The sequence below is a fragment of the Hypomesus transpacificus genome, unplaced genomic scaffold (assembly GCF_021917145.1).
Source record: "Hypomesus transpacificus isolate Combined female unplaced genomic scaffold, fHypTra1 scaffold_31, whole genome shotgun sequence".
Lineage (NCBI taxonomy): Eukaryota > Metazoa > Chordata > Actinopteri > Osmeriformes > Osmeridae > Hypomesus > Hypomesus transpacificus.
In genome coordinates this window covers 735,110-757,815 of record NW_025813837.1, presented here as the reverse complement: position 1 = coordinate 757,815, position 22,706 = coordinate 735,110, and the positions used below count along the sequence as shown (strand labels likewise).

Genomic DNA, 22,706 nt, shown 5'->3' with positions numbered 1-22,706 from the left:
TACCTTTTAACCCACAAATGACACCCTTGAACGTGGATTTCATTTCGGACACCATCAATGTACCCTGTCTTGTGTTCTTTGTGTCTGTTGTGATGACGGTAGTCGGGGAGACAAAGTACTGGTGGGAAAAGCAGTGCCCGGATGTGGGACTGGACTCCCATATCCTGAAAACCCAATAACCTAACCCTTAAGGGACAGATAATGGGTGTTTTGGCAGAGTAGTTTCGATTTCCCCTTGGTGTATATGCTGTTCTGTTGCTAGCTGTTTTACCTTCAGTTGTCGAGTTCAAGAAACCCCTCATCTTTGTGTAGCCGGTGTGTGGTGAGACTCACTCCTCAAGTATCTAATAGGCCCCCCGCGGCAAAGAAGTGCTCGTTTTTTGTTGGCGTAGTTGGTAGTGGTGGCGCTTGGGAAGTCAGAGGTGGTGATTTCAACTCCCGGTGGGAGCGGACAGTGGCCCGTATACCTCTGACGGAGCTTGCAATACCACGTCTGTTACATTTGCACCCTACTCAGTTGGTGATCATTGCGTTGTTCGTCACCCCCCCCCCCCCCCCACCCACAGTCGCCTACTTCTGAATGTAAAGTCACACTGCTCTGGTGAAGACAGACGATAAGTGCTTCCGAAAAAATAGAGAGAGAGGAGGAGGGTGGAGGGAAGAGAGGAGAGAGAGAACGCATTAGGGAGGAGTGCTCGAGACCATGGACATGTAGACAGGAACACAAAGGTGTTGTTCGGTCCGTTTCTCTCTCGGTGTATGCATAATAAAGAGAGATGGAGAACTCAAAGAGGCTTTCTATTTGTTAGGTGCTAACATGTGCCAGCTACTGACAGACAGGTCAACGGAAGGATAGAGATGGACGGAGTGACGTACCGTGATGAATAATTCTGTTCAATTCAAACTTTATTGACAGACTCAGAGTCCAGATACACAGACAAAAGACAAACTGGCAGAAACGAAACGACACAGAAACACAATAAAGGATTCAAGGTTTTAAAAAGAAGAAATTGACGTTGCATATATGCTTGTTGTTTTGCCAGGAGACAGCTGTACCATGTCTCCACGTCGGGGATTGGTAGCTTGAAGTGCAGAAGCAGATGTTTGCTCAAACCCAGATGACCTCATTTTCATTTCATTAAGTCTGCAAATAAACGTAAACACCAGAAATCTCATAAAAGGGCTGGATGGTATTGACTCCTGCAGTCATAAACATTTCCCTTGCAACTCTTCTCTTTTCTCTCATGGCATCTTAAGGTACTGGAAGTTTATGTAGATTTGCTTTGTTGTCATTTGTAATTGAAAGTGTGCAGTATACAGTATAGAGTGGTGGACAACATGATCTGTTTTGATCTGAGAATTGCTTATGAATATCATCTTCTGCCATTTGTTCTCACTATAGATTCAGTCTCTGTGTGTGTGTGTGTGTGTTTGTGTGTGTGTGTGTGTGTGAGAGAGAGAGAGAGAGAGAGAGAGAGAGGGGGAGGGGGAGGGGGAGGGGGAGAGGGAGAGGGAGAGGGAGAGGGAGAGGGAGAGGGAGAGGGAGAGGGAGAGGGAGAGGGAAAGGGAGAGAAACAAATTTCCATTATTCTGATTAGGACATATTATGATATTTCATAATTTAAAAAAGTTTTTGCCACTGTATGTTTTAATGTTGACCTATTTTCTGGCCTGGGTTATGATGCAAAGGCTCCATTAAGTTGGTGTAGAGGTTGGGTGGAGAGGAAAGGCTAGGTGGCGAAGGGCTGGGTGGAGAGGAGAGGCTGGGTGATGGATGACACCAGCAGTCACCTATAAAGCTCAATAACAACAACTGCATCCTCTCTGTCAGTGAGAGCCACCCAGACACACACACACACAGAACACTGACATAAGGTACGCCTGACAGAAGATGACCTACCTCTCAGGAAGTGAAGGGAGAGCAATGGAGAGCCAAAAAGAAAAAAAGAAAGAAAAAAATCCAAAGGCACGTGTTTGTGCGCGCGCTCGCGTGGGTGCCTGCACTTGCGTTTGGAAACGCGTCGTGTGCCAGTCTGTGTGTCTAATTCATGTGAGCGGCATAATCTCATTAGAGTGCATCTGTGTTTGACGTTTCAATATAGGTCCGCTAAAAGCCACTCCACTAGTTAACATCAGCATTACCATTCATATGACACTCCATAGCAACCGCTCGGGAAGGGAGGGGGAGAGGGGGAGAGAGTTCCTCTTTATTTCCTAAACCCACACTCAAACACACACACGCACTCAAAGACAGGTTAAAAGGAGGAGAGGATGAGGGAGGAGAAGGTGAAGGAGTAAGGGTGAAGAGAGGAAAGACAGAGGGGTGAGCAAGAGGACAGGAAGGGAGGTAAAGAGGAGGGAGATGGGGGAGATGGGGGCGATGGGGGAGATGGGGGAGCGGAGGGAAGTGGACGGAGACGGAAGATGGAAGAGGGGGAGTCATGAGAGGGATGAGAGGAGACAGAGGGGAGAGAAAGAGAGGGGGGGAGAGTGAGAAAGGAGAGGGGGGAGACTGGAAAGAGAGAGAGAGAGAGAGAGAGAGAGAGAGAGAGAGAGAGAGAGAGAGAGAGAGAGAGAGAGAGAGAGAGAGAGGGGAAGAGAGAGGGATGATAGGGGAGACAGAGAGGGAGAATCTGATAGACACCAAATGAACTAATTATGATGGGCTCCATTTGGCAGGATAGGGGTCACCCTTTTCTCCTCTCCTCGCCTCGCCCCCTTCCTCTCCCCCTCCTCTCCTCTCTCTCTGACAGTTCAATCTCTCCCTCTCGCCTCCCTGCTCCCCGCCACTAATTGTGAGTGAAGTCTTCTCATTGGATGGTCTCGTCTGGCATCTCCTCAGAGAATGGGGGGGGGGGGGGGGAGGCGGGGCAAATGTCAGAATGTTATCAAAGACAGCAAACAGACCAGACGCTGTTGGAACATACACACATCTAAACACACACACACCACACATCTAAACGCACATTTGTCCACATAAATACATCCACACAACAGCACAGGACCGACTTGAGAGAGAGACAGAGAGAGGGAGGGGGAGAAAGAGAGAGGGAGAGACACAAAGAGCAGAGAGAAGGGAGGTGAAGGAGAGAGGGGAAAAGAGGCAGACACAGGCAGGTAAAGGGAGAGGGTGGGAGATGGGAGAAAAACTGAGAGAAAAAACTGAGAGAGGGAGACAGAGAAACTGAGAGGTGGAGAGAGGGGGGAGAGAGACACAGAGACAGAGAGAAAAAGAGAGCGTTGACCCGTGCATCTGCAACGTGTGTTCCCAAGCAAATAGATGCAGTATTGACTGAAGCAAGAGAGGATTGCTACACTAGACTAGAGAGAAGCAGCCCCCCCCCTCCCTCCGCCCTGACACACAACAGCACTCCAATCTAAGCAGAGAGCCCTTGACCTGCACAGCCAGGTGGGTGAAGCTGATGGGAGGAAGGCAGGTTGAAGGAACCAAACACTTGTATTTCTGAAGGCCCCCCCACACACACACACACACACACACACACACTCTGACCATCACACCCCACAGCCTCCCAGTTCCCCCTTTTGCACAATCCCACCAGCACATCTCATTTCCTGTGTGCGTGTGTGTCATGTCGTGGGTGTGTGTCTGTAAGTGCCGAGCTGAGAGGGTTCTGAGGGTCAGCAGGGGGAGACTTACGCGAGGAGCAGCCATGAGGATAGGACCACTGACCCAGAGATGACAGAGAGAGAGGGAGGGAGAGAGAAAGAGGGGCGAGAGGGACAAAGAGGAGGAACAGAGAGAAATGGGGAGAGAGACAGAGAGAAAGAGAGACAGGTACATAGAGATTTAAGAGGTTTAAGAGATAGGTATATCATACATACAGAGAGAGAGAGGGAGAGAGAGGTGGAGGGAGAGGTGGAGAGAGAGGTGGAGAGAGAGGTGGAGTGAGAATCGCTGCTCTATCCAAACAGTCTAATTGAGGGTTAAGGAGAGGCTGATGGGCACACAGCAGTTTCTCACGGTACAAGTTTAAACCAACGCAATTACATCTGGAATTATGTTCACCAGGGTCTGGACCCAGAACTCCCTCTGGGTCGCCTCACAGTCGCCATAGATCTGGGTCCAGTTCAGCTGTCCTGAGGATATGATGCGTACTACACTTCCCAGAATCCTTCTTGTTGATGTAGCTCAGTTACAAATAGCAGGGCACTGCAATGCATGATGGGAGTCAGAGTCTGTTTACACACCCCGACCAGACCTCTGGTACATCATTAAATTGAAACTCTCTATCTTACACACCCACAGGGACATAGATCCTACTCGAATCATTGCTGCTTCAATCAAATTCTCCATCATAAAAGGTTATTCTATTCCGTATAACCATGGTGATGTGAATGTTCTAGAGCCCCTGTTGCGTAAGAACCAGTCAAGCGGAGTCCAGGTTAAAATCAATATATGAGACACATCTACTGATTACCCATGAGCCTTTGCTCATTTTGCAGAAGTGCATTGCTTATGGACACCTACATGTTGTCGGTCTTTGGCTAATTATATACATGATGGTGGACCGCAAGATCAGCAAAATGTTGCCTCTGAGAGGATTTACATCAACATAGTTGGTCGTCATTGTGTCTTTGATTTTATCATGTGTAATATCTCTAGATTAAAGGTAAAATTTCCAGAACAAATTGTGTGCTAACTTTGTCCCCTCATTTTCGTTGGACTGAAGGAGCGACCGTTAGCTTCTGGAAGCTTCTAGCTAGTTTATGGTTCTATCGCTACATTGAAACTCTTTGGTCCTGCGCCTGTTGACCTTCACTAGCAGCCTATAGAAACCTCCAATAAATGATATACTGTAAACCTAACAAATAAGTCCTAACCTGTGTGAGTTATTATACTTGTCAACAACATTTTACAATTTCACATTTTACATTTTTCAAGTGAGAATTTGAAAACTGAAATATTATTATTATCCTGAAAACACTTGATAATCTAAGCTATGGAGAACAACTAAGAACAACCTAGCAGTCAGTATAGGTGAGCAGATGGAAGTATGGAAGTAAAGTGTCTTGTGCAGCAGCTGAGTGAAATGGGATTTGATGGAAAACCGCAGGTCCAACTCCCGTGAAATTCCACGTTGTCGTGACGATAGTATGTCCCAACCTTGATATATTCACCTAGCCTGACCTTGAGCTCTACTCAGGCTGGAGAGAGACAGCCAGAGGAGGATCATATTTCCTCATCAGCCACCCAGCAGAGGAATGGGCCTGGTGCTATTAGCAAGATAATGGCTAACTAGCCTGGCTCTACTGGGGGGCGGTCAGGCACTGAGTCGTAGCATCCACTAGCCCTATTAGCATGCTTAAGTGGGTATGGGAGAAGAAGACATGAGACCAATGGCCACCTCAGTGACCCCCAAAAGATTAGTCTCTCTTTCAGTCTTTCTCTCTTTCACTCTCGCACAGACTTGTAGGGACACTTTTACGCATGCACACACACACCTGATACACACACACACGCGCACACACACAGTCTGATGAGATGGGGCTAGATATTCTGGTCAGAAGTAGTCACGTTTGCAAAAAGCAATAGTCAATTACAACAAGCCAGACTGGGGATAATAGCCTGCTGGTTGGAGTGTGTGTGCGCGTGTGTGTGAGCGTATGTGTGTGTGTGTGTCTATTGAGTGAATATTGGGGTCATATTCCCTTTTATTTGTGCTACATCTCCATTTCTCAGCTATTCATTTCACAGCAGACAGATCTTCATCATTAGTGAGATTCATCTGGTCCACGATGAGGAGGGGATAGAGAGAGAGAGAGAGAGAGAGAGAGAGAGAGAGAGAGAGAGAGAGAGAGAGAGAGAGAGAGAGAGAGAGAGACAGCTAGTTAATTTTCAAAACATGAGGAGGAATGGGACTAACAGTCACTAACAGATAGAGAAAGCCCTGTCCTTCTCTATCATGCACCAGACTCTCCAATGAATACACCAGCCAGTGAATAGAGAGTGCAGCCTTATATTCAACATCTTTGTTCAGAGGGATGAGATGCTGGCTAAATCAGACACGGCCAAGTTGCATGCATTATTCATGGCCCTGGGCAGCGCAGCATGAAGAAAACTGAGGGGAGCAAAGGAGAGGGGAGGAGAGGATGGAACGACAAGAGAGGAGAGGAGGGAAGGAGGAAGGAGGAGAGGAGAAGATGGAAAAAAGACACAGAAAGGAGAGGGGAGAGGAGAGGAGAAGAAGGAGGGGGGAGGAGTAAAAGAGAGAGGAGGAGAGAATGGGGAGGAGAGGAGGAAAGGAGAGTTCAACAATGTATTTTTCTATACATTTTAACCTTGCTAATATTGTGCATGTGTGTTTACACTATGATGATGCCCTAGGAGGGAGGGAGGGAGTCATGTTATCATTGTTTTCATTGTTGATATCATTTGAACTTCAGGTGAAGAATCAGACCTGACGCTTACAACACACACACGCGCAAAGTTATCCCTTCGCTGGCAGTGTTCCTTGCAGTGTTTGCATGTAAGACATGGACCCAGGCAACAAGGGATGGGTTTTCACTCAAAACCTCATAGATCTCGTTGTGACGGACATAAGGCACCAAATGAGATGAAACCCATTAAAGTACTGGAGGATCAGTCTGCATAAGTAGCAGAACACTGCCTCCATCTCATCCCTCTCTCATTCCCCATCCTCCTCTCTCTCGCATTGCCCCTGCCCTCCCTTCCCGTAGAATTGTGTGGACTTAAGTGTCTCTTGTCATCGCCTCATTGGTCAAGACAGAGTTCCTTTACACCTTGTTCGCAGAGAAAGAGAGAGAGAGAGTTCTGTAATGCTTGATTAGCTGAATGAGAGGAAGAGAGACAATGAATCCCCCAAGAGATGTGGACACTGGTTTAAAACATGCTTGTGCAGGTGCACACCTGGGCCTTTTGCTTGTTCATCCCAAGAGGATTTGGAAAGTATAACTCAGAAAAAACACGTGTCAATCAAGGACAGCAGTGCAAGACAAAGAGGAGGAGAAGCAGAAGGAGGTGGCTGGAGGAGAGAAGGAACTCTCCTTTGATGTTTTCTCCTACTTTGACCAAATCACTCTCTCTCTCTCTCTCTCTCTCTCGCTCTCCCTCTCTCTCTCTCTCTCTCTCTCTCTCTCTCTCTCTCTCTCTCTCTCTCTCTCTCTCTCTCTCTCTCTCTCTCTCTCTCTCGGACGCACTGATTGAACTACCAATCAGAGTGCTGTCTGTCTAGTTGTCCTCCGGGTAAACAGCAGGGTTTCACTGAGGCAGTATGAAATGGAACCACTGAAAGATGGTTTCAATCAGTTCCTGTAGCTTTGCATCAATCTGAGAACAACGACAACAGCAGGATGACCCGCTCACCATCTATTCCCCTGTAACCCAATAAGGTGTGTGTGTGTGTGTGTGTGTGTGTGTGTGTGTGTGTGTGTGTGTGTGTGTGTGTGTGTGTGTGTGTGTGTGTGTGTGTGTGTGCGTGTGTGTGTGCGTGCGTGTGTGTGTGTGCGCGTGTGTGTGTGTGTGTGTTGGGAAGGGTACATACAGAAACCAATCATGCCAACTTGTTTTTATATATACTCCTGTCTGTCTGTTTCTTTCTAGTCCACCTGTCTGTCTGCCTCTAAGGCTGCCTGTTTATGCAGTAGACATTTACCCAGAAGCCCTTGCAACCTCATCCAGACCCTGCTGTTTCATTATTGGGCAAATGGAAATGGAAATCGCTCGCTTTGCCACCGACGCCACACATTTATTAAACTAAAAGGTTTAATTTCCATTTTTCTTCGCATCAGCCGTATTTATAAATGTTGCTGCCACAGTTATTCTGTCTCTTCTGCAGCATCTTAACTCATTAGCATGGAAATGGCCAATCAATCGCTCCCCCTGCAACACAGACCTGTTTCCCTGTGTAATGTCCTCTCACTGGCCATCAGCACAGGCGTGCACACACACACACTCTCTCTCACACACACACACACACACACATTGCAATAAACATGCAATTTACTTTATGCAGCCTACATTTATTTGGGTGGGTGTTAAACACCTAAGAAATAAACGTACACGTTTAGTGTGTACAATCGTTAGAATTCCAGTCATCAGATTATCCTAGCATGGTTAGCAAATTACATAACATTTTAGAGGGTCATATAAAATTATGTGAAATAAAATACAAAGTAAAATTTTTACTTCTAATGTCATTAACTTCTAAACTAGCTGCTGCACTGGTACCTTGTTCACCCAATATAATCATTCAATGTGAGAGCAGTCCAGTTATAGATTTTGCTGTAGTGGCGTACAGAAATAGATCTAGCCAGCAAGCCTGTGGGACGATGTTTTAAACCGGAGTAAACTGCCTGCCAACTACAACCAAAGGATGATGTCATTATTTTTGTTTGGTAATGTGCGTGCGGCAGACACTTGGGTGCCCCGGTGGTTCACCAGACTAGTGAGTGTATCATGCTGTCTGAGGCCTTTCACCAACCCAGGCCCTTTACCGTCTCTCATCTCCTCTCTCCCTCTCCCCACATTTCCCTCCAAAAACACACCATCTCTGTCAGAAATACAGAAAAGCATAAATGCCACCAAAAATTTGTCTTAACAAAGTGACCTCTTCCTTCTGTATGTAAAATCTGTGTGGTTTCATAAATCTTCCAAGTTTTGTTTTGTTCTGCATTCTTAAAACGTATTAACTCATTAATGAAAACTAAGAACAATAGTCTGGTCTTATCAGATCTGTGGATTCATTGTTTTGCCACAATAATTCAACTTGTAAATTTGATCAGGAATCATAACCCCCAAAGTTGTATTGTATTCTAATTTTGGCAGTTTGACAGCTAGCAGTATAAAAAATAGGTATGCCTATGCCGTGACTGGCCAAACACTCCTGCACAGTAGGTGGCGGTCTATGCCCTTTTAAGTTGGATGCGATCCGTCAAAAAAATTCTAAGAAGAAGAAGGGCTGCAAATGCCTTCCAAACCTCTAGATGTCGACACGCACAAAGTGTGTGGCGAATCTTACACTTAATTTACACTTTGACCTCGAACTGTCCGTCGTCCTTGATGAGATATCGAACATGAGTTGAATTGCCTATGCGTTGTACAACTCGGTAGTTAATGATTGGGGTTTCCAGTGGCGTAATTGTGTGTCTTAAACCATTTGTAACCTATCTTGTACCGCACGACAGCGTGTAATTTTATTATGTCGGGAAAGTCAATATTATTTGCATTCCAGCGCTGTTTTACAGCAAGGCGCGTGGAGAGGAAAATACTGTCACAGAGCAAGTCTGTATGGAACAACGAAATTGGTAAATCCGCTAGATGTGGCGCAATTAATCTGTACCATTACCAAGCTGGACTGACAACCTACACCCCCAGACTTCCGAGTGAGTTGAATTGGAAAATCAACCAACGTGGACTATCAAATAAGGTTTGTGTGCTAATTGTTTAGATAACCTACTCACAAACAATACAGCGTTTCTAACCTACTCACAAACAATACAGCGTTTCTAACAGCCTCTATGCAAAACGTCCGATGCACTTGTTTCCCCTTGACAGTAAGTACAACTACATAAGGTGTGTTTATCGTATGACTCCCATTGGCGGCTCTTGACCTTTTCATCTAGGAAAGCCGGGTACACATGCAGCCAAGAGACATCGGTTCTTCCATGTATTCTCATTGTGAATCTAAAGGCATGATAGAATTGCTAGATATTCTTGGTTCAATTCATAGGATAGCCTGTGGTGTTTTGTTATACAGTTGTTCAAACATTGTTGGAGTATGATGAAGGAAGGTCAGGGGTCTGATCACATGGAGCATACGTTAGGCTAGTTGTAGGAGAGGGGGGTCGCTGACAGGTGTCGCTGACAAACTCCAATTATTTATTTCCCCTTCATATTTACTATTCATCCCAAAATCATTTCATTGTAACACAATGGCTTTTCAGATTTGTTTATTGATGAAACTTTATTTTGTGAAAATAATGAATCCAAAATAAATGGGCTTTCTGCTGAAGATACAAAAAATATAAACAATTAATCAGTCGCTTTATTTTTACGACACAGTTATGACAGACTTCATATCGCCGTGGCTTCCATTTTTTTCAGGCAGAAACACCAATTGAATCGGACGAATACCCGCCTCTTCCAGAATACAGAACAGATCCGGAGCCTCCAAAAAAGGAAGTGTACATCATCCACGCCAAAGGACTTCCATGGACATGCACGGCTGTCGATCTCCTGCACTTTTTCTCCGGTAAACACCTGAGCTTGACTTGCACAATGGTGCAAAAATCCAAAATCCTGCACGAACGGTTGCCTTTTTTCCCCAGCGTGCGTCGCTCCTACGTGCACCGCAAACCTTTCATCGTCCGTTTGTTTTGGGAACTTTTTCAGAGTGCCGAGTCCGTGATGGGGTGAAGGGAATCCATCTGACGGTGAACCAAGATGGGAAACCGAGCGGGCAGGCCTTCATTGAGGTGGAGCACGAAGAGGATGTCAGCAAAGCCTTGGAGAAACACAGGCAGTACCTTGGGTCCCGCTATGTAGAAGGCAAGGGCATTTTTCATTCCTCCTTATTTTATTCCAAAAGTATCCCGTTTAATTCGAGTTTTGGGTCAAGTCTTTTATTGCCGAAACCTCCGTTTCATGCTTTACATTGGCATGCATTGTCTCTGAGGTGTAGCGTTGAAACGCTAGAATGCGCTAGCTGGGTAGTAAGGTGCCGTGTTGTCTGCGTCTCGTCTAGTGTATGAAGTGACTGATGGCGATGCTGAGGCCATCCTGAAAAAGTCCGTTCAGCTCCCGGCCGAGGACGGTGTGGTACGTCTCCGAGGCCTCCCCTACAGTTGCACCGAAGCAGACATTCTCTTCTTCTTCTCAGGTAAGCTTCCAGCCTCGTGGTTTTGAAGGTCTTGAAAATGTCTTTCAACGTGGCCGAATCAAACGAAAGTTCTCAACACTTCAAAACGATGATTTCTTTTGGGGTCTGGAAAAAACCCAAACTTTCTATCATCCCTAGGTTTGGATGTCGTCAAAAATGGAGTTACCTTTGTCACCGATGGCAAAGGGAGACTTAAGGGGGAAGCGTTTGTGCAGTTCTCCTCCCACGAGATGGTTCAAGAAGCCCTTCAGAGAGACCGGGAGCTCATTGGGAACAGGTAGGCTCATTGTTAACATGTGGTTGCCCATAGAGTGCTGCCTTATGACCACAGCTAACCTCCACATTCCTCAGGATTCTGTTTCGCTTGGTTGGAGTCGACGTTGCTTAATATACATGATGGTGGGATGTCTTTTTTGCTGTAAAAACCTATGGGATGTTTTGCATGTCTGAATGTGAGTTTGTGTTTAACAGATATATCGAGGTGTTTCCGAGTCAGAAAGGGGAAATTCTCAGCAGGCGCAGGGCGGAGCCCACGTCGAGCCGAACCAGTCCTTCCTCTCTTCCCAGGAGGCACGACAAAGACGCACATCCAAACCCAAGAGCCGGTCAGTAACTCCTTCACCAGAACACAGTGCATTGTCGCTATTTAAGACAATCGTCTTTTCAATCATATTCACTATTTCAAAATATTTAACCGACATGAAAAGTCTGGACTGCGTAAAGATTCACCCCCCCTCCGTTTGACGTGAGCCCCTCTAAATAAGATTTGGGTTGAACCAGTTGCCTTTAGATGTTACATGTGTGTAAAAACCCACTGATGAGTCACAACTGGACGGCCACTCGCGGGTGAAGTGAGGTCAGGGGAGATTCAAGTTGTGTTGGCTGTGAAGCGAAGTGGACTAGACTCTAACAGGCTGTGTTCTTGTGTGGTCTTCTGTTAGGACACCCGCCTGCCCCGGCCCTACACTACGTCCATATGAGAGGACTGCCCTTTCATGCCACGGGAGAAGACGTGGTCGAGGTATGACACACACGTTATGTACGGGCGTGAAGGGAAGCTGGAGTGAAACGTGTAGCTCCACGTGTTTTAAATGGCCTGTCACTGTAAATATCAACTGTGGATGTGTTTGGTGAATGATGTGCAATGCCGTAGATAACGGTGGCATCCCGCACATTTATATTCATCCTTGATCCTCATGTTTATCTGTCGTGAAAGAAATGACTGCTGAGTTCAGAAACAGAAGTCACAATGATGAACAGGATGCAGTTAGAGGAAGCATCATGTCGAAGAACATGTGACCGCGTCAAAGTGATCGGAAAAGGAATTCCGACGATGTGATTGGCCTGTGCTTTCCCAGTTCTTCTCTCCTTTAGCGCTGTCCAGAGTCCTCCTCGAGTGCGGCCCCGACGGCCGGCCCAGCGGAGAGGCCCAAGTTTTCTTCACGTGTCACAAAGACGCCGTCTCTGCCATGTCGAGAGACAAGGCCCGTATTGGTAAGTATGGGTGGAAAAGGGATTCTCACTTACAAAATCCTTGAAAATTGCCCATGTTTTGAAATGTGTGTCGTCATTGCATATTGGGTATACCCGAGGAATCCTTTTTATATTGGGTATACCTGAGGAATCCTTTTTATATTTTCTATATCATTTTCCCCTTTGTCCAGATGAGCGATACATCGAGTTGTTCCTGAATTCGGCACCAGTGGAAGATCAGGTGTAACAGTGTGGTGGGGAGAAGGTTGGAGATGCTGCCTCCTTATCTCGTGTCTCCTTGGCCCCTTTCACTTGTCTTCTAGTGGTGCTCTGTGTGGGAGCTCTGTGTGCCTCCCAAACAGAACCACCAGGATCATTGGTTCAAAGAAATACATCCAAAGAATGGGATCGAACACATGACATCATTCGAAGCCATCATTAGGTTATTAATTATGAATTTGCGAAGTTTGCTAGCATAGCTAATTTAAGAGGACCAAGTGAAAATGTTCAAACTGTTTACTGTAGGAAAACCGTGAAAACAAATTAAACCTGATGTAAATCCTAGAATGTGATTTACATCAAAAACACAAAGGATTGGATTGTGCTTTTTAGGCTGACCTGATGACAATTAAGGACTATCTTGACAAAGCAGTTGCTATCGTGTACTGACGCTGACGAATGGTACTGGAAAAACAGAAATTGTTGGTAGAACATCAATGGGATCCTGTGGAATGTGGTATGTAATATAATGCTTAAGTCATTGAATATCTAGCTTGCTCGATTTCATGAACCCAAAGTCACATCTGGCCGGTGTAGATGACGGCACCTGCAGCCAATACTCAACCCAGAAGGATGATAGACAGCTCGTTTGGCAAATCACATCTAGGTTACGGCGATCGAATGGGAAACTGACCGTTTCTGAATTCCAGTAATGCATCCTTCAAATTAATTATGTTCAAAGTTGTGCTACAAGGCTGTAACACACCATGTCTTGGCTGAATAAAAAATGAAAAAAAAATCTAACCTTATACTTCATTTTATTATTGGGACCATGGGGAAGTATAACAAACTACTTTCTGATGGTGAGTACTTATGATGTCAGGTCAGTCCCATTTAATTAAGCTGTGATGTTGCCAGTTGGTCGACATCTATTGGCTGGTGAAGTGAGTGACTGCAGCTTCCAATCAAATTAACCACAGCTTTAGTGACAGATGGCATAGCAAAAACCAGCCTAATATCTACACCATCGATGGCTACTAATATTTATTAGACAGTGCACAACTTTAACTGCATAAAAACACACAAAAGGTTTTACAGTGTGAGTTTCAATTGAGTTTTGGCAAGACTTACAGAATGTGTTTTGGGTAGTTCATACGTCCTTTGCTAGTTCTTTTCTATGATTGGAAAGCCCACGTAGTGTTTTTGGACTACATCTCAAGCAATAGCATCATCCATTGTTGAACTTCCAGATCATAAATGACACATTCCATGCCATATTCCACATGCCATAATTCAATTCAAGTTGAAATAATATTGGATCAATTGGGGTGACTAATGAACTGTACTATCCCACTGGAACATTCCTAAAAGGGGCAGTTCATCTTTTGACCTGAAGATGGTGTTAATTGTCCACATACTTTACAAACAAAACCACTACACCCAAGCATTTGGTTTACTTGCCTCATTCTGCTTTCACAACCTTATACCGCAAGACATTTGCTTCTTGTTGACAGTTTACTATGAACAGGGAGCCTCACCTGGTTTTACCGAACACATTCCGTGAATTCTTTACTGCTTTAGAGATATATGAAGACTTTACAAAGTAGAAGGGATAGAGAGCATTCCTCTTGAGGCAATTTGACTTCAAACGCATGAGGTGGCTTCAACCTAAAGCCGAGAAGCAGCGCAGGGAGCATCCGAAGCACACCATCAGACGTTTGTATCTAGAACACATTTCAAACTTCAAAACAATGACATGCCATCTTAATGCTTCGGAAAGCCCTCGCTAACGGTGCCACATGGAACATTTCAAACTGTAACTCTATACAGTACAGTACATAGCAAACATAACATTAAGAAGAGCATGGAGTCTCCTTGGTACCACAGTATTTTAACTCATGTTTTGAAATGTTTTCCCTGCAATTCTGAATACATGATCGTGGCGTGCGACTGTTGTTTTGCCCTCTCAAACGGTGTTGACAGCAAAGGTGTTTGAAGGGGTTTCACATTCTACCTAGTTCTGGGCTTGAAACGGAAATGTCTGGGAGCAACAGTGGCTCAACTGTGAACTTGTAAGCTCCACCAACTGACAGAGCACAGCTGCTCCGTGTTGAAGCGTGTGGCGCAAAAGCATGACAGTCTGTCCTCGGATTGCAAGACTACCAAGCTATCTAGTCTCTCTAAACTGCCTCTGGAAGCCATGAAATTATAATAACTCTTTGTGATTTGTGAAATGAGTTTCCATAGCAAGTCTCTGCTGGAATGATGTACAGCTATATTTTATTAGACTCTGGTGGAAACTCTGGAGTGATAATCACGCTTCATCATCTGAGAGATGGTGAAGAACCCAGGTTTGATGTATGCCAGGAGAACACTTCAGGGGAACACTTCAGGAGAACACTTCACTGAGAATCCTCAGTGTAAAGTTCAATGAAGAAGAAATAAAGATTTGGGCCTGATCTTCATCATCCAGGCTAGGCACCATAGTTCCACAGAAGGGAAGTCTAAACTTTACGACACACAATGACAGCCTAAATTATTCTTGGCTTTCATATTCACGGCCACATTTTAGGGAAGGCCCTTTCCTGTATCGTCATGACAATGCCCCACATGCCCAAAGCAAGGTCCACTAACAAATGGTTTGTCGAGATTTGAAAAACTTGACCTGCACAGAGCTGTGAGCTCAACCTTTTAAACATATGGGGGATGAATTGGGACGCAGGCTGCAAGCCAGGCCTTATATGTCAATATCAGTAACCCCAACTCACTAATGCTGTTGTGGTTCAATCTCAGAGCAATATCTAGAGGAAAGCTTCCCCTGCCACAGCCGTGCCCCAGTGTTTGTCTAGTGTGGTCCCTGCCTTCCGGGTGTTTCCTTTTCATTCTCAGTGTCGAGGGTGGAATGGTGAGTCACACTTTGGGGGGGGGGACACATTTTGTGAGGACAAAAAAACAGTTTGAGTCCAACTTCAAATGTCGTACTGTATTGTAGATGGTTAGCAAGCTAGCCATTTACCTCATACTCCTTAATGGATAAATGTTGTGCCACAAACCAAGGTCAAAACTCACCGTAACCATGAGAGCAAGGATTATGAATAAAGTATGACATGGATTCGAGGAGATTACTTATTTTTTTATGAAACACAAGTGGACCGGATCTCTCCCTCCCTCCCCTGCTTCCAAGCTCCCTACACCTGTCTCGTTAGTACTCACCCAGCTGTAGTCTATTGTCACCCTGCCAGTGCTGGTGGCTGTGTCCCTGCTTGTGTAAGTTATTTTCCTAAGTTATCCTGCCTCTAAATGTTTACCTATCTTAGCTGTTTTGGTTTGTATGTACCTTAGATGCTAGGTTTTGTGTCTTGAGTTCAATTGAAAGTGTTCTGTTACTGCCTTTCATGTGTTTGGGTCCACTTGCTCTGCTACACACCTGGCATCCATAGAAGAATGAATGCTGAAGTAGCTGCAACTAGGGACCAAGTCCATATTAATGTCCATGATTTTGGAGTGAGTTGTTCACTGAGCAGGTGTCCTCGTACTGAGGAGTCCATCTTAAAGTGTACCTCATTGACACAGCCGGTATGATTTTTATAGAGAACACATACACAAATGCATGCCTGGCTGCGGTCTGACAGGGTATCAGACTCATGCCAAATACTGTATACATCCACCTGCAGTGAGAGATGGTGAAGAACCCAGGTTTGATGTATGCCAGGAGAACACTTCAGGGGAACACTTCAGGAGAACACTTCACTGAGAATCCTCAGTGTAAAGTTCAATGAAGAAGAAATAAAGATTTGGGCCTGATCTTCATCATCCAGGCTAGGCACCATAGTTCCACAGAAGGGAAGTCTAAACTTTACGACACACAATGACAGCCTAAATTATTCTTGGCTTTCATATTCACGGCCACATTTTAGGGAAGGCCCTTTCCTGTATCGTCATGACAATGCCCCACATGCCCAAAGCAAGGTCCACTAACAAATGGTTTGTCGAGATTTGAAAAACTTGACCTGCACAGAGCTGTGAGCTCAACCTTTTAAACATATGGGGGATGAATTGGGACGCAGGCTGCAAGCCAGGCCTTATATGTCAATATCAGTAACCCCAACTCACTAATGCTGTTGTGGTTCAATCTCAGAGCAATATCTAGAGGAAAGCTTCCCCTGCCACAGCCGTGCCCCAGTGTTTGTCTAGTGTGGTCCCTGCCTTCCGGGTGTTTCCTTTTCATTCTCAGTGTCGAGGGTGGAATGGTGAGTCACACTTTGGGGGGGGGGACACATTTTGTGAGGACAAAAAAACAGTTTGAGTCCAACTTCAAATGTCGTACTGTATTGTAGATGGTTAGCAAGCTAGCCATTTACCTCATACTCCTTAATGGATAAATGTTGTGCCACAAACCAAGGTCAAAACTCACCGTAACCATGAGAGCAAGGATTATGAATAAAGTATGACATGGATTCGAGGAGATTACTTATTTTTTTATGAAACACAAGTGGAACGGATCTCTCCCTCCCTCCCCTGCTTCCAAGCTCCCTACACCTGTCTCGTTAGTACTCACCCAGCTGTAGTCTATTGTCACCCTGCCAGTGCTGGTGGCTGTGTCCCTGCTTGTGTAAGTTATTTTCCTAAGTTATCCTGCCTCTAAATGTTTACCTATCTTAGCTGTTTTGGTTTGTATGTACCTTAGATGCTAGGTTTTGTGTCTTGAGTTCAATTGAAAGTGTTCTGTTACTGCCTTTCATGTGTTTGGGTCCACTTGCTCTGCTACACACCTGGCATCCATAGAAGAATGAATGCTGAAGTAGCTGCAACTAGGGACCAAGTCCATATTAATGTCCATGATTTTGGAGTGAGTTGTTCACTGAGCAGGTGTCCTCGTACTGAGGAGTCCATCTTAAAGTGTACCTCATTGACACAGCCGGTATGATTTTTATAGAGAACACATACACAAATGCATGCCTGGCTGCGGTCTGACAGGGTATCAGACTCATGCCAAATACTGTATACATCCACCTGCAGTGTGTGATGTGTTAGATGTTTGATCAAACCCTTGCTTAAGCGCTGATAACTAAACAACTGTTCTCTAATCTGTAGTACTTACATAAAAAAATATACGTTTTTTTACCATGATGGTGGATCACTGGTTTGAGTTCTAGATTATTGGTGAGTTTCACCCTATCAGGTACAAGCTTTGAAAACGCTGTCAATTTTTGTGGCTTTCCTGTTCAAATCGCCAGGCTACATTCAAATAATTTGACGTTTTTGCAACATGCCCTTGAAGAAGGCCTTCAAGTAAGCTGTTAAAATATTGCTGTGCTGCTGTATCAAATATATGTCATATATGTCTTATTCCATTAGATGTCGCTATATAATCAAACCATATCACGACTGTACTTTGATGTAACATATCGTCATAGCCTACTTTTAAATAAGAAGCAGTATTGACCGATAGTACTGTTGGCTATATGTCCAAATTGAATTTTAGGTAGCCTAATTGGCTCCACTAGACAACTTATTCTGTCTATTCTTGACACAAATGTATACGACACTAAATAATAGCCCTATAAAAAAGAATAATGAAAGATTTTTTGTTACGCTTGGATGGATGCCTGCATTTGGTAAAAAAAAATGTCTCAATGCTTTGACCTCCCACTTTAGGTGTGACGTTGACAGTGGGATGGTTCTTCCCCAGATAAGTGCGACTCTTAAGGGTCAAGGAGTTGCAGCTTTCAGTTTATTGACCAGGTGTACATGCTGTCGACAGGGTGAGAGACAGTTGCCAAATAACTCATTTCAGGTATGTAGCGTCACTATTTAGTCCGTCCTATGCGCTGAGATTGAATCTAGTCCAGTAGGATAAATAGGGGAAACCTGTACAAACAGTCTATTCAGAGAAGTTGTGGCAGCCCCAAGTTTGAATGATTGTGTGGCTCTAACAAACTTGGAAACGTTTTCAACCAGTTTAACGCTGCATTCTAAAATGTATCTCATTCAGGAGACGCATCAACGCGCGCCAGCTGTAACTTCTTGAACTCCGGATTGTGTGGATATCTTATCAAAGACCGCTTGAGATGAGTGCCGCCAAGAAGTAAGACTTTAATATGATCATGCTATACAGCTGTCTTTTGTGTAATTCAAAGTTGTGCTTCAAAGTGGATTATTATGAAAGGCAATTCAGCCCCATTTGAATTCCCATTCATCATTGGCGTCATTAATTGTCATTCAGAGCATCGGATAAATTATCTTTATTTTCGATAGTCATTAGTGTGCAAGGATAACGTGAACGTGTCATTAATTTGTATCACGCTGCTAATTATATGGATGTTGCATGAGTAGAATATGCGATTCCTTACTAGGCACATCCATCAGCTAGTCTTCACGGCAGAATTGAAGGATGTTCTCATCGGCAATGTTAAATCCAGTTGCTCTGTCTATGCTTGTTCGAGACACCAGCTTCCATACTACAACCGAGTGATTTATTAAGTCAGGACTTTACTACATTCCTTAATTACATACAAATATATATACTAGGACTAAAACGGATACATACATTAAACGAAAGTGTAGATACCACAGGATGTCCAATAATAGCAAAGCATGGGTTCCCATTACTTTTCCCCATGACAGTTACGTTACTGTCCTATTACAATTTGAAGAATGCGTTTTCGCTATCCTTCACAGACAATCAATGTTATCTTATCTGTAACTTAAGCACATTATCGTATGTTGAATTTAAGTAAACGTGTGGAAAAACGTAATGGTGTTAAGTTCTGCCGAGCAATTTCAGATAAATCTGCTTTGAAAACATCTCAACTAATTTCAAACAAGAAAAAAGGTAAAGCGCTAGGATTCAGTCAATTTTTCTGGAGTAATGTGCAACATGTCAAGGAATAGACTTGAAAAGGTGTAGGCTTATTTGCAAAATAGGGCATTTAAATGTGTCAGCTTGTTATTCCAATGTTTGTTCCATAGGTGGCAAAAGAGTAAGAAGCCTTTGGTTTAATGATTAGACAGTTGACAAGCATTAAGGGACTTGAAGGGAGGCATCAGTAAATCCAGAGAACAGGTAGTCTAACCCTTCCATTCAACGTTTAAATCAAGCTGTATCCATATTTGACAAACCTGTTAATAGAGAATAGTTTGATATCACCTAGCATATGAAAAGAAGAAATCCCCCCCAACCCCCCCCCCCCCCCTTTTTCTGTGCTGTCTAATGTTAGTACAGCAGAATAGTGCACCAAATATACAATATCCCAAAAATAACTTCACAACTTGTGTATTGTGCTGGTTAGTTTTATTGAAGAATCTTCAATAGTTAGATCTGAATGCTTTGTATTGGTCTGTGGTGGTGTACAGATGATATGTGATGTCAGTTTCAAAATAATTCATCTGGTTTATGACACGTGAATTAATGTGCCTGGAAATGTAATGAAGCAGTAGTTACACAAATATATATCATGAAACTTGTCCTAAAAATGATAAACATTCAATTGGATATAATTTTCATTGAAAACTGGAACATGGAGGACAATGTCGGCCTAATGCTTTCTACTAATGGCAAAAATTAAATGTGTAATTTTTCTTGTATGCTTTGGACCAAAAATAAACCCGTTCTCAAATCACTTATTCAGTGTGTGTGCCAACACCAGCACCAGCACCTCTCATCCAGCAGAATGAATGAAACGTGGTCACTTTTTCTCTGTGGCCGCTGCTGTAGAGAACACTGAACCGTCTGTCTCTCTGACATGGAGTAGGCCTAGTCAACTCGGCTCTCGACTACATTTTTTTTTTTAGATATTTAGCAGACGCTCTTATCCAGAGCGACTTACAGTAACTACAGGGACATTCCCCCCGAGGCAAGTAGGGTGAAGTGCCTTGCCCAAGGACACAACGTCATTTTTTTTGGCTCGGCCGGGAATCGAACTGGCGTGTTCAGATTACCAGCCCGATTCCCTCACCGTTCAGCCACCTGACTCCCTGGCTCGACCAAGGCCTGACATAGCAGAACATGGTTATTTAACGATACAGGGGGAACTGAGTTGTATTGATTAAAGTCATACTGCAAGCTTTTTGGTGGCGTAGATGGCATACACAGTTTGGCATACAGCTTGACTAGTTGAGGTGGTTTAGTGTTAGTGCGCATAAGTGTGAGTTTAGGGGAGGAGCTATGTTGGTTAAACTCACTCCTCAGTATGAACACCACCCACCTGCATGACTCGGAGGAACCAAGATCAAACCCCGGATTGGTCAAGAGAAGGAGGAAGTGATCATGACGAGCTGTTCAATGACACACGATGCATCATTATTTCTACCCTGGTGTTGCCTCTAATTTTTTGAACTAGCAGGCACATTGATGTCACATAAGTGGATCCTAAATACAATACCTGAGCCAACAGTATGTGGACACCTGTTCAGTTTGCAGATTCTTGTTGTCTGTTTGTTGAATAGCCCTTTCCAAAATAATGGATATTCACATGGTGTTGGTCCCCACATTGCCTCTATAGCTGCCTCCACTCTTCTAGGAAAGCTTTCCAGAAGATGTTGGAGCATTGATGCAGGGCTTGGCTTCCCTTCAATCACAAGAGCATGAGTGACGTTGGCTCGTGTTTAGAATTCTCACCAAACGTGTTTGATGAGATGGAGGTCAGGGACCTCTGCAGCCAGTCACGTTCTTCCACTTTCATCTCAACAAACCATGATTGTACGGTGTTAGGGTTAAGCCTAAACATTTGCCACAAAGTTTCAAGAGCAAGTCTAGTTTAGAATGTCATAGCTGGTTTGAGCATTCAGATTGTATGCACCGGAAAGACGTGGCCTAGCCCCATGTCAATACTCCTTCACTAAACTGTACATTACATGACATGGTTGGTACTATGCAATCGGGCATGTAACGTCCTGATGGCAATCGTCAGGCCCAGATGTGTCCATCTGGCAGATGGCGAAGTGTTATAACTCCAGAAAACCTGCTGTTTGAGTCCAATGCAGGAAGTTTCAATAAAAAAGTTTTTTTTATTTTTGTATGATGGAAAAATACCTTCCACTGGGATAACTATCAAATGTATAGCAACAACTTAACATGGTCTTCAAACTAATGTTTACTAAGCAGGGTTTTTAATATGTAGCTAGTTTTCCACATTTGTCTCCACTACGCTGTAGAGACATCCGGGGCCATAATTGAGTCTTACACACCAAGGGCTATTATGTGCTAGTATGATGTCATTAAAGTAAAGCTGGGATAATCCTTTAAGGGCGGATGAGTGCAAGACAGACTTGACGTCCTGCTTGGTTCGGAAGGAAGAGTTTGGGCGATGGGGGAGGGGTGAGGAATGAGGATGAGATGTCTTACGTCTGTGTGTGTGTGTCTGTGAGCAATTATCAGAACAGAAGTTCAACTGACACCGAATCAGAAGGTGACTACTGTACCCAAACACCGTGTGCACCGTTGCTCACTAAACCCAAATACGATCCTGTGCATGACCACAAGCTGTCTCTTCCTCGGTAGTCACCCAGAATTAGACTCGAAGCTGGCCAATCTACCCTTCCCTGCCCCCGCTTCGGATGGATTACCTACATTAGTGTGTACCTGCCTGTCCCGCCACACTGCCCTTTTCAAGGACGGAAGCCTTCCTCAGATCTCGGGCTGCCCAAGAGCACACAGCCACCGGCACTGAAGACGTAACCTTTTCTAGTTTGGGGTGCAGGGAGAAGGATATTCTGTACATGAGTCTTGGACGGGCGACGAAATGGAAGCTTCCAGCAGCACCCGACTCACTCCCAGTCCGAACACGCTCCAAGTGAACGAGCCCAAGTTCTACGGCTCCACGCTGTCGTTGGAGGAAAAGTGTGAGCAGTCTTTCTTCTTCTTCTACTACTACAGGATGGAGGACGAGGCGGTGTTGGACCGGGGGGCGTCCTTCGTCAAACATGTCTGCGACGACGAGGAAGTGGAAGGTAAGATCAGTTTGGTTCTATGTCGCTCAGGAAGTCACACCACTTACAATTGTTTACATCGAATGGAAGTCGTTTGTAACAAAAAATGATATAAAAATACTAAGAACTATCTGACAAGACATAAGGGACAATACAACTTACTTTAATGGAAGTAAACTTCCCCCTGAAAGGAGTTGGGAGGTAATTATTATTTAGTGAGAAGAA

At 44.5% G+C, this 22,706-nt stretch overlaps 2 protein-coding genes across 3 annotated transcripts in view; both read left to right on the top strand.

Moving 5' to 3' along the window:
* The first annotated feature begins 9,001 nt into the window (after nt 1-9,001).
* Nucleotides 9,002-13,335, top strand: grsf1 (G-rich RNA sequence binding factor 1). Its single transcript, XM_047016004.1, has 9 exons — nt 9,002-9,407; nt 10,085-10,232; nt 10,373-10,528; nt 10,725-10,859; nt 10,998-11,136; nt 11,331-11,464; nt 11,801-11,880; nt 12,218-12,353; nt 12,524-13,335. Exons 1-9 carry the CDS (start codon nt 9,180-9,182, stop codon nt 12,577-12,579), a joined length of 1,212 nt encoding a protein of 403 aa, XP_046871960.1. The 5' UTR covers nt 9,002-9,179; the 3' UTR covers nt 12,580-13,335.
* Nucleotides 13,336-18,273: 4,938 nt separating this feature from the next.
* slc4a4a (solute carrier family 4 member 4a) overlaps nt 18,274-22,706 on the top strand; it is a 40,016-nt gene continuing 35,583 nt past the window's right edge. The window contains exons 1-3 of one of the 2 annotated variants that reach the window (XM_047015969.1): nt 18,274-18,348; nt 18,547-18,639; nt 22,429-22,502. In XM_047015969.1, coding sequence (XP_046871925.1) covers nt 18,623-18,639; nt 22,429-22,502 — 91 coding nt within the window. In that variant the 5' untranslated portion in view covers nt 18,274-18,348; nt 18,547-18,622. The remainder of the gene's footprint in view (nt 18,349-18,546; nt 18,640-22,428; nt 22,503-22,706) is intronic. The other variant, XM_047015970.1, reaches the window with a different exon arrangement.